We start from the raw sequence: 13,065 nt of genomic DNA, 5'->3' as shown, positions 1-13,065 counted from the left end.
TGCTTAGTGACAGGTACATTTCTCTGACTTATATAACTGAAATGGCAACCCAACCCAAGCCTTTAGCTTTTTTTTTTTTTTTTTTTAAACTGGTCCTGGGGCTTGAATGCTAGGCCTGGGTTCTGTCCCTGAGCCTTTCTGTGCTCAAACATAACACTCTACTACTTGAGACACAGCGCCACTTCTGGCTTGTTCTGAGTAGTTTATTGGAGTCTCACTTTTCCTGTGCATTGAATCATAATCCTCAGATCTCAGCCTCCTGAGAAGCTAGGATTATAGACATGAGCCACTGGTGCCCAGCTGCCTTTAGTTTATAGCTATAGATATAGATATATAGATATAGATGTAAGAATATCTATATCTATAGCTATAAACTAAACTATATATCTATAGATATAGATATAGCTAATCTTGTTTTTTTCTTTACTTACAATGTAACTCCCTAACTAGATGACAATTTTCCTGTATAGACTAGTATATTAGGAAAAAATTCTTACTCAAACACTCTAGATTTCCAAGTGTGGAAAAATGGCTTCTGGAATAGCAGGAAGTATACAGCATCTTGATTTAATAGACAGTATCATCTCTAGAAATCTGGTTGAGGAAATTCAAAAGGATTGATTAAATTGTTATTTGGATTTGTGGTTAAAAAATAATAGTTTGATAGTTTTAGTTTGGAAAAGGGGAAGATAGAAAATTCTAAATTGTTATTTTATTATTTAATTATATTTTCATACTAAAAACTGGCCTAGCAATCATTTTCTATGTATCTCATGCATTGAGAATCTCTCTTAAATTTTACTGACCTGTAAAATTTCCGTTATGACAACTTAGATGAAAGTTAAACCTGGCATTAGTGGGTCTCAATTTATTTTAAAAGAAAGACAAGTGTTAACACATACATGTTAGAACTTTGTATTACAATGTAATAGGCATTATCAAACCTAACCATCTTCGAGTTTCTTCTTGGGTTCTGTAGCTTCATAATAGTCATTTTTGTGACTATTATGTGACTGTACCCCCCACCCTTGAGACTGATTCTTATGGTCTCACATTTAAAGATAAATGTACGCACTGCTCCATTTGTGTTCCCAAGTAATAAATCATATAGACAAATCATAGAAACAGGTCATGCTGCTCTCGCTCAATGCTTGCTTACAGCATTGTTTTTCTTCTATAACTTCACCCTTGGCTTGCCCCTGCAGGAAAACCTTTCCACCCCTGAGCAAACAAGGATGTAAATTTTTGCTTAAAAGCAGCTCTGAAAAGGGATTCAGGACTGGACTTTGGGCACTGAATGCCCAATACAGTCGTGGCTGTACTCTGTGTCTGTGTGGTCTCTCTTGCTGGCTTACCCTACAACAACACAAACATCTCACCAAAGTAGCAGGGCTTATGAAAAAAAAAAAACTGTTTGGAACAGATTACACAGTCAAGTTAACTACCCTTTCTGTTTGTTTGCTTTTTATACTTTTTTTTTAATCTTTTCTTTTGTGGTTCTGGCGATCAAACCCAGGACATTGTCCTTGCTAGGTAAGCCTTTGGCCATTAAACTACATCCCATCCCTTAATTAGTGTTTTGTATTTAATAAAAGTACTTGATTTTTTGCTTATGCTTCCTAGTTTGAGATATTCTACCACAGAGCATGCACTTCTGGAATATAAGGTATGAAAGTAAAGACAACATACTCAGCTGTTTTAAAATCAGTGGGGAATATTTTCTCAAGTTTATATTTTTTAAGACACTTAGTTTTTCATTATCTTTACGTAGTTGTTCACAAGGATTTCAGTTCAACATATGAATTTACAAGTACAATGCATCTTGATCAATGTCAGCCCTTCCACTGGCCTCCCTCATCTCTCTCATTTAGTCTGCTAATGCTATTATGGAATCTCTGTCATTTTTACTTATGGTTTACAAATATTTGCAAAAACGTCTCCCTAATGTGAAAACATGGTATATTAACAAGTCAACACAACAACAAATGTATAAAAGATATGAATGACCACTTCAGAAAAGGAGTTATAGGAGCAGGACTTCACCTTCATCAGACATTTAAAAAAGAAATCAAATTAAGCTGGGCACCTCTGGCTCACGCCTACAACCCTAGCTACTCAGGAGGCTGAGTTTGAAACCAGCCATGCAGAAAAGTTCTTGAGACTCTTATCTCCAATAAACCATTCAGAAAAAGCCAGAAGTGTCCCTGTGGCTCAAGCAGCAGCTCTCTAACCTTGAGCACAAAGAGGCTCAGGGGCAGCTCTGAGTTCAAGCTCCAGCATAAGCAAAAAAATAAATTAAAATCAAATTAAAATCATAATTCAATATTATTACCATACATATACCAGAACGGTCAAAATTAAACCGACTTGCTTTTGTTGACACCAAATGCTGACAAATAGTGTTCTCATATACTGCAGGTAGAAATAAAACTCAGTACAAACACAAATATTGTCTGGTGCTCTTTAAGCAAGCTCAACTCGTACATACCCTGTGAACCAGCCATCTCATTCCTAAATGCACTCACAACACAGATGTATGAACATCAGGACCAAAATTTGTGCACAAACATATCATATCAGCATTATGTGTAATGACCCCAACTAGACACCTTCCAAACTATCGAATTACAAGCTCTTACAATGGACTATATGAATATCATAAACAGAAAGTGGAGGGAAAAATACCACACACATAGAGAATACATTGTGTTATTCAATTTCTAGGATATTCCAAGCAAACATAGCTCACTCATGGCATTTAGATCCTTGGATTGCAATCATATAGGGGCTGGGGAAGAAATGACCGAAGAAGGCATATTAAGGGCTTCTGGGCACTTGGGAAAATATTATTTTCTGATTTGGTTACATGGATATATTCATTTTATGAAAAGCTAAAAAAAATGCACGTGATCAGTTCCTGAATATATATTTATATATATTTAAAGAAAAGTTCAAAAAAAATTGAACCCGCAAGGCATTGGTGGCTCACGCCTATAATCCTAGCTACTCAGGAGGCTGAGATAAGAGGTTCATGGTTCAAAGCCAGACCCCGCAGGAAACTCCGTGAGATTCTTATCTCCAATAAACCACTCAGAAAACTGGAAACGGTGCTGTGGTTCAAGTGGTAGAGGAGTGACAATGCTCAGGCTGAGTTCAAGCCCCATGACCGACACAAAAAAAAAAGAAAAAAAAAAAGAACCCTAGGGAAAAGCACATGAGTGACTGTAATTCTTTCTCATCTTAGCATGTTTTTTCTACTTACCAAACATGAACATGTTTAATTTTATCTTACACATAAAAACTTTTTAATGAGGATATTATATAAATGAACTTTCCAGAGTTTAGTAAGTCACTTAAGGAAAAACAATCTCTATCATTTGTACCACTTCATACGTTTTCCTCAGTAAGACAAGTCCGATTGTTGAGGCTGAATTTCCACATTTTTTTTCTGGCTTCTGTATTTTAGCTTTTTATTTGAAGAAACACTGACACCCTGATTAGAAAAGATGAAATTATTTTACCCTGACATATTTCTGAGAGAATGAAAATCATACTTTGAAGAGAACATTGCAAAGGGCAGGGGGTAGAGAGGACTTTTTATTGGACAGAAGCTTTGATTCAGAGTAATTTCATTCTCTAAATTACTAAACCTTTATAATTACCACTACTGTCATAATTATATTTCAAAATTGTCTCTAGTGGAGATAATAGTCACTTTCAGTTTGAATTAAATCAGTGAAATTTAACACACATTAGGTGTTAACAATTTTCCTAACATACATATATTCATGAAAATTTCTCAGATTCCCTTTTTGAGTCACTTTCTTATTTGATGAATAAACAAAAATCCATAATTGTTGCAAAACAAAAAATATCCACAAAGAGGTAAATTAAAAACTAAATTTAGTTTAGTGTAGCAATACATAAAAGTGCCTAACATTATGTATACAATAGCTACATTCACACACTGAACACACTATACATAGTATATATACATGTACACACAGACAATTTTCATTTTATTGGGGTTTTATTTGTCTTATTAACTTGAAAAGCACTTAAAAATAATAAAGACACAATAAATGTATACATTTCCTGAAATGCAGATCTTCAGACTGTTAGTTGTGAAAAAAAAAATCAAAGAAGAAAATATTCATCAAGTTGAAAATTTCCGCAGGCAGATGTTATATTTTTTTTTGAAAGATAATCAAGTTCTATCATTGCCATAACTTAAAAAGTTTCTGTAATACAGGAAGCTAGTCATTAAAAAAATTAAATTTGAAAATTTCTTTCATTTGTTTATCATCCAATAAGTTTTTATTTTTATTTTTTTTTTTTTTGTCGGTCATGGGGCTTGAACTCTGGGCCTGGGCGCTGTCCCTCAGCTCTTCAGCTCAAGGCGAGCGCTCTACCACTCGAGCCACAGCGCCACTTCCGGTTTTCTGGTGGTTTATTGGAGATAGGAGTCTCACGGTCTCTCCTGCCCGGGCTGGCTTTGAACCGCGATCCTCAGATCTCAGCCTCCTGAGTAGCTAGGATTACAGGCGTGAGCCACCAGCGCCCGGCTTTATTTGGTTTTATTTTTGTTCACGAACAAAACAATAGTCTCTGTTCTTGTAGAACTTAACATAGGAGATAACACCACTAAATAAGTAAATAAAATATGAAAAAATAGTAATGATTAATAAGTGCCAAATTTGAAAAAATAAAAAAAACCTAGAAGGGAGGTATGACATAGTACGGGCAAGAACATTTGTAGTTAGTCTGATTATGGAAGATCTCATTGACAAAATAACATGTAAGTAACATGACTTATAGGACATATGAAGGAAAACAGAAAATATTTCAAGGGAGAGGAGATAATTTTCTGTATCTTTAGACACCCAGTTCTCTCAGAATAACTTCTTTAATGTTATTTTCCCCTAACTGAGCTTCTATGGTCTGAATTAGTGTCCCTCACAAAGGTAGATGCCAAAGCCTTTGCCCCCAAGGTGATGCTAACAAGAGTTGTTGGAACTTGTAGGACACCCAACAGAATTGGAGATCCTTAGGTCATTTGGATCTGCCCTCACAAGGAATTGTGGGAATTTACCCTCCTTGCCTGTACTTCGCTTCCTGGCCATAAAGGAGTAGCATACTTCACCAACATGTCCCCTGCTGTTACCATCTGGTCCTATTTCATAAATCCAAAAATCCAAAGACGTTGGTCCAGTTGATCTTGACTGGAATTTCCAAAGAGTGACCTAAAATAACCTTTTTCTGTTTATAAGTTAATTACCACAAGTATGTGTTATGATCAAGAAAAATAATATAGATGCTTTCTCATGGATTTCCACAGAATCAACCCTTGTATTACATTGAAATTGACCATATTTATTTGTTTTCTTAGCTCTTGACAAGATGCGATGTGTTCATTTACTTGTTATTCTTTGTTCCTGTCAGTATCTGACATATAAAATAAAATTGCCGAATGAAGCGTGGCTCTTAACTGGAGCTCAAATTCCTGTAAAGTTTTCTTTAAACTATTCACATCCTCAGAAAACTTGGCAGTTTCAGAAATGCTGTGTTTTTGAATCACTGTGTAAAATTCTGCAATGGTTCCTGTCATTACAGCAACTTAGCCTAAAATTTGTTGGTTTCTAATTAAATAAAAAATTCTAACTAACTTAATCATGCTTTACCTAGCCAGAAAATCTCATTAGAAATGAAACAGGGAAGATTAAGTAAGTAATGGGACAAAGACTGTTCTCTTTTTGTTTGTCCCCAATAAAATTACCCATTAAATCTTTCTTTGTCTTCCCTACTTAAAGACATAAAGGCCAAAGGGGACCCTGGCACAGGTAATCAAAGTAGCACACAATGTTCCCTCTATTTCCTAACAGTTCTTCCTTTAGTAGTTTAGAGAAGAAAGCCTGGGGAATCAGAAGCTTTCAGCAGGTGAGAGAAACTGTCCTTGTAAATGCTTTGATGTTAGGCTAAACTGAAACCAGTGAACTAGTACAAATGTTAAAAAAATAAAAGTCTCAAAGTCCAGACTCAGTATTTGAAAATAAGATGAGCTATCAGAGAGCTACAGAGTGAGATAGGTTTGTGTAATTATCAAATACACTTACATTATAAATTAATTTTAAAAGGGATGAAGAGAAATTGAGATTGGTGACCAATCTTAATTTAGGTTTCTTCAAAGCTTTTCCTCTGACTCTGGTGTTTGGGTATGTATGAAAATTAATGTGTTACTATAGATAAATATTATATAATATGTTAAAATAAACTTTCCAACCTGTATATAAATTAAAATTACCAAGTATCTCAGGCTGTAGTATTCATAAAATGAGACTGTCACTATTCATAAGAAAAACTCAAGAACAAGCTTTAAATCATGACTAAAACTCTTCTGAAACCTGAAGAAGCAAACCTACAAGAATAAATAAGAAATTACTTAAAGATATTAACAATGTCCAGAGGCAAATTTAGTCATCACAGCTCAGTGAAGAAAGCTACAAGCATCTAAGTACATAATCATCCAGTGCCCTACTAAATTCTGCAATGTTCATACAAATAGTGAGATTAAGGTACCCCGTCCTATGTACTTATTTCCCTTTAAAACACATACAAAGGAGTGCCCCACAGAATTGGAGTGATTTTTCCACTGCCCATAATACTCAAACACCTTTACTATAAATACTTCTGATATTTTACTCTTTCTCTAACTTTAAGAAAGAAAACTTTTATCTCCCACTTGTCAATTCTGTGATATCCCTAAGAGTTACAACTTTTGGCTTTCAACTGGCTCTCTAACACTTGAGCCATACCTCTACTTTTGGTTTTTGGCTAGTTAATCGAAAATAGGAGTCTAACAGGCTTTTCTGCCTTGACCAGCTTTGAATCATGATCCTCGTTTCTCTATATACAGAATAGCTAGGATCATAACATTTATGAGAAACAAATGCATAGAGCTGTAGTGGGCCAGGAGTATCCGAAGGAATGAATGTAGAAATAAGGAAGAATGGTAAAACCATGGCCAAGAAAGTTAGAAACATAAAAGTGACTAACATTACACAATACATTCATACACTGAACACACTGTGCATACTATACACACACACAGATACACACAGACAATTTTCATTTTATTGGGGTTTTATTTGTCTTATTAACTTGAAATTCTAAAGTGGCTTACATATCACAGGTTAGGAGTCATTAAGACTTAATCTCTGAATGGTAATAACCTCTGGAATTACTTTAGGTAGTAATCTACCATGAACAGATCCTGTCATCTGGAAAGGTAGTAAGGGAACTGATTCAATCGTGCAAGGATGAGGAGTCACCACTTTTCACTATGGTGATGCTGCTGAGGGGAACACAAAGGACAGAAGCACATTTAAACATATTCTTGAGATTTTCCAACCCGCTCTTGTAAAATGAGTAACTATCAGTACTGTAAAACATAGAGGGTTAAAGCGATCCTAAATTCACATACCTGCATTTATTGACATGGTGCCTCCAAAATGAAACCATAATATACCATTGCAATAAAAATGACTATATAATGAGAACACGTACTATTTAAATAATCAATATAGCATCCAATACACACATAGAAAATTTATGATATTACCTGCTCCAAGACTTCCTTGTAGGTAATAGCTGCTTTTGTATTTGTAACAGGACTGTCATAGATTATAGCAATCTTATCTCCTTTTCCATTTTCAATATGACGATCAATAGCATTGTAACAGATGTTAAGCATTCCTTCCACAAACCTGAAAAGAAATCAGAAAGTAAAGGCAGGTGACTCCTTCCAGAATATATTACTGTTTAACTCAGCTGATTTGTCTTTAGTTTGGCAAAACTGGCTTATAAACTATGTTTCCTAGTGCCTTCTCTTCCAACTGATGATGGTTATAATGGACATATTTTAGATGATATGGAATGCACACTTTTATTTTGCTAAACATGTATATATTTATATGTAGACTAGAAAAAATACACTTCGTACTTCAAAGTGACAACTTGTGGGTTTTTATTGCTTGAGTTGAAATTAGAGTGTACAGCATGAAAATCATCTATTTTGCATAGATGAAATGAATCATATATAAGGGTAGCGAAGAAGCATTAGAGCTCATGAAAAAAGAAATGGTATGCATATGACTGAAGTCCTGGTACCTGCTGTAAATAAACAAACTTACTTCAACATTCAATTCCTTGGAAATCATTTGTGAGTTTTAAATCTTCTGTTTTGGCAGACCTTTTTTGGCACTGTATTGGAGAGAAGGTACTCTATCACTACCACACTCAAATCTAAATGCCAATTCATCTCTAGGCTATTCTTACACCCTGTGGGCTGAGGAGCATCTCCTGACTAATTGGTCATGGTGAAATTTCATGCTTCCACTGGTTTTCCAAACACCACCTTGGATGAGAAAGGGAAAGGCTCTCATTTCTGCTCCCCATGTGACCCTCTAACTTTGACCAAACTCCCAGCTCCCCATATAAACTTAGATGATAATATCAGGGAAGATGGTCATGTAGATGGCAAGGGTAGAAATCTAGACTCTCCACCAGGTTTTTATTGGTAAGTATGGAATTATGACAAAGTGATTTCCTTGGTGTTTGGCTAGACTACGGTGATCATACGTAAAAATTTTCTGTCCTACAAGATCTTGTGATTTTTTTTTGCTTCATTTACCAGAGAGAAGATTTTATTTGGGACTTTATATAGTCTGTACCTAGTGGGGTTTCTAAATGTCATTTTTTTTCCAAAACCAGTTAAGAATGTATAACGTAACACAGAATACCCAGAGAACTCCATTGCTGTATCATTCCTCACACCCCCATTTCATTCTTCCAGTATTCTTTTTTTTATTTTTTATTGTGAAAATACTGTACAGAGGAGTTACAATTACATGAGCAAGATAATGAGTACATTTCTTATATTCTTACATGCACTTGATGTGAGATGCCCTAAGCTGTGCTCTGTATGTAGTGAGTTGCATAAGAAGTTTATTTTCTTTATCTTGTCTTGAAACTAAAAGTTCCTAAACTTTATTGAACCTTACTCTAGACTATTACTCTACGTGCTTAAACCCATTTAAAATACAAAACCCTTTCCTCTGTGGAGTACTATTTTTAAGCCTATTTTACATGTAAGGGAACTGATGGCAGAATTTGCTCAAGGCAGCAAGCTGGATAAAACCAAGCCCTTAACAATTCGATAATACTATTGTTTTAGGTAATATACTCAAAGAACATAAATTTTTATCTAATATTTGTGAGTTTTGGATTAGCTTAATATTAAGATCATTAAGAGCTTAAGGTTTTATTTCCTGTATGTAAAATAAGGCAAAAGCCAGTATACTGAAATGGTCCCTAGACCTCTATTTACGGCAACTGGAACAAATAAAAGTTAACAATATACTTTGTATCCAGGCAATGCTATTACCATGTAATAGAAATCAATTCACTTAATCTTAATAAGAACAATATGAAGCCGGGTGCTGATGGCTCACTGACTATACTCATAAACTACAGGGAAGGTTGAGATCCGAGGATCATGTTTTGAAGCCATCCTGGACAGGAAAGTCTGTGATACTCATTGCCAATTAACTACCAAAAAGCCAAAGATAGGGCTATGGCTCAAGTGGTAGAATGTTAACCTTGAGCAGAAAAGCTCAGAAATAGCACCTAGGCCCTGAGTTCAAGCCCCAGGTTCAGAAAAAAAGAAAAGATTAATGTGGGCTAAGTATACTAATATCATTCTCAGTAAACCAATGAAGAAACTGAGGCAGACAAATGAAGTGACCTACACAGGTCTATACATGGCAAGTAATTAACTAGGATTGCTATTAAGTCAAGAGCTGGGTTCCAACCATAATACTGTGTTGGTGAATTAATGTGATAGTATTCTAGCTTTTCATCTTCTATGTCCTTAACGCTCAAGTGTTGAAGACTTGTTCCCCAATGCAATGTTCAAGGTGAGGCTTTCAAGGAAGTGGTTGAATTATGAGAGCTATGACCTACTAATGGATGGTTCTATATATTTATGAATGCATAACTTAATGAGCTATTGGGAAGTGGTAGAAACATTAAGACTTAGTTGTCACAAGTAGAGTGTTTTGGGGGAGTTTTCTCTCAAAAATGAAATGTTGCAGTGTTAACAAAGAAGAAAAGGGAGGTCAATTTCAGACATATTTAAGAGTAAAAATAGAAAACTTAGGGGCTGGGAAGGTGGCTCAGTGGTTAGAGCACTTGCCTGAGGCCCTGGGTTCGATTCCTCAGCACCACATAATCAAAAAGAAAAAAGCCAGAAGTGGCGCTGTGACTCAAGTGGTAGAGCACTAGCCTTAAGCTGAAGAGCTGAGGGACAGCGCCCAGGCCCAGAGTTCAGTCCCCACGACCGGACCCAAAAAAAAAAAAAAAAAATTAGAAAACTTAGAGGAAATCAGGAAGAGGATAGAAAGAACAGATACCAAATGTTTTAGAACAAGGGCCAGCACACTGGAACCCACATGCCAAAGTAAAATGTTGCTCAAGTAAAATGTTAGAACACAGCAATGTTCAGTTGTTGGCAAATTCTCAGTGGCTGTTTTTGCTGTTATAACAGCAGAAATGACTGTTTACCATGAAATTTACTGGGCCCAAACTATCAATCTGGTCCTTGAATGGAAAGATTTCCCAACTCCTATAGATCAGCCCTGTCCAACAGAAATGTCTGTGGTGATGGAAATGTGTTGTGTCTCAGCTGTTCAATAGGGTAGTCACAGGAGATATGGAGGAAAATGTAAAGACGGGTGACATTGATCAAAATGTATTGTACTCCCAAACTGACACGATGAATTGAAACCTTTGGTACAATTACTTAAGGGTAAGTAAGTAGATAAATAAATAATTATTATTAAATAAATAAAATTAGGTATCCATTAGTCACATGTACCTAATTAAATTAAAATTAATTAAAATTAAAATTTTAGTTCTGCAATTACTCTAACCAGCCTTTCAGTTTTCAGTAGCCACATGTGACTCATTAATATGTCTGAGGAAACGTTATGTAGGTTTTATTTAACTTTAACCAAATAATTTAAATAAACACATGTGATTGCTCACTACCAGTGGTAGAGGAAGAAAGATCAGATACAGTAAAGGTGAATAAAAATTGAAATAAAATGTTAGTAGTAGGAGAGAGATATAACAGATGGATATTAATGAGCTTCAGAAGATAAGGGGTCACCTTGCAGTGGATGATATACAGGGTTAAAGTAAAAAAAAACTGGAGTTGAGATTCATGTCTCAGAAGTTAAGAGCATGCAGAACAGTAATATGACGTGGCTTCTCTTTAGGTTGTGCAAATTTTTCACTTGGCTTTTACTAAAAGAGCAGGGTGAAAATGAGGAGAAGTGAGAAAAAGGGGCTGAAAATCAATGGGAGAATTTTTTTTAATGCACAGCAAATGAGACAAGAATAATAATGGAGCAAAGTTTAAGTTCAACTGTGAAGTGCAGGTGCATTAGCACTGCAGTAACAAGAGATGTATTTGAAACAGGAGCATACCAAGAGCGGAAAGCAGAAAAGATAAGGGCAAGGTTCCTCTTAAAAGCCAGTTAAGAAAAAGAAAGCAAGAAAGAGTTTGCAGCAGGAAAATTGCCTGCTGAGAAATGGATTTCAGGGAGATCCTCTGGGAAAGCAGTGTGATTGGAAAACTTGAGAGAGAAACAAGGAAATGGTATCCCCTAAGACTATTGACTGGCATAGAAAGTCATAGAAAGGCCCAGAAATGTGAGGGGGGTGGGAAAGAAAAACTACAGAGATAAATTAAATGCAATTAAAAGCTGGGCACTGGTGGCGCATGCCTAACTTGTAAAGAGGCTAGATCTGAGAATCATTGTTCAAAGCAAGCTTGGGCAGAAAAGTACACACAACATATCTAATTAACCACCTAAAATTCTGGAAGTAAAAGTGTGGTTCAGGTGTAGAACAGCAGCCATGAGAGCAAAACCTAAACGACAGCGCCCAGGTCCCGAGTTCAAGCCCAAGTACTGGTGCCAAATAAAATAAAATTAGAAGTAGAAGAAAGATTCTATGATAGGTAGATGCTAGTTTTATGTTTTCTTTGTGGAAGGCCTGGAACAAAAGTCTGTAGATTTTTAAAGTAGAGAAGGAACTAATAATTTGTTAATCAACAATGATGTAATAGGCTCCGTGCTTTTACTTCACACATATAATCATTATATTTATAAATATTATAAAAATTATATTTGTAAATATTATATATAATTGCTATAAGCATACCAACTCATATAATATATTACATATGTGTATTAAATAACATACTCTGAACAGTATCTCTTGGGTACAATGTTATCATTTTACAAATAGAAAATAAAGCTCAGGAGTCAAATAACCTCCCCAGAATTATGAAAGAGTCACAGGGCTTCTGATTCCCAGAAAAATGTATTTCTGGTTTTAAGTATCTGTTCATTTGAGTCCTATTTGTAGAACCTCAGCTTCAAACCATGCGACAATGCATTAATGAAACAGTCAATTCTCAACCATTGTTTTTAAGTGCAAGATTACAAGTGCAACTGAATGAGAACTTAGTTGTCGTCTTCTGACACATTAACACAGATCAGAAAGAGTCGCATGAGGTAAAGGTCAACACAGGGTGGGGGGGGGGGCGGGGAGACCAGTTCAAAGGACTACTATTGCACACAAACAGAGCAAACAGAGAAGGTTTTAAAGCATTTTTAAGAGAGCATCATGTTGCTTTATTCACACAGTGACATCTCATCTAAATTGCAGATACATGGCTTTGGGCAATATCAACTGACTGTTCCAGGAAACTCTCCAAATTGGGTAATTGCTTACTTGGAGCTGAGTAATAACCTTATGTTAATTTAATCACAAAGGATATTGTTTTTGTGGACGTATTTGGAAAGCACATCTCTCTGTAGGGCAGATGACTGTTTTAGCAGAGAAACCTAATGCGAAGACAGGGATTCCATCATCCCACAGATCCAATGTACCTAAGTTTGTACACCCAGAACCCATCCATCACAGCAGCTCTGACTG

General features: G+C 35.7%; 1 protein-coding gene across 1 annotated transcript in view; it reads right to left on the bottom strand.

Moving 5' to 3' along the window:
• Nucleotides 1-13,065, bottom strand: part of Acss3 (acyl-CoA synthetase short chain family member 3) — a 136,534-nt gene that overhangs the window by 105,588 nt on the left and 17,881 nt on the right. The window contains exon 2 of the mRNA XM_069989281.1: nt 7,619-7,763. Coding sequence (XP_069845382.1) covers nt 7,619-7,763 — 145 coding nt within the window. The remainder of the gene's footprint in view (nt 1-7,618; nt 7,764-13,065) is intronic.

This window comes from Dipodomys merriami, unplaced genomic scaffold, assembly GCF_024711535.1.
Source record: "Dipodomys merriami isolate MVZ:Mamm:240054 unplaced genomic scaffold, mDipMer1.0.p SCAF_10, whole genome shotgun sequence".
Taxonomy (NCBI): Eukaryota; Metazoa; Chordata; class Mammalia; order Rodentia; family Heteromyidae; genus Dipodomys; species Dipodomys merriami.
Note: the sequence above shows the minus strand (reverse complement) of the source record. Positions and strands in the feature narration are given on the sequence as shown.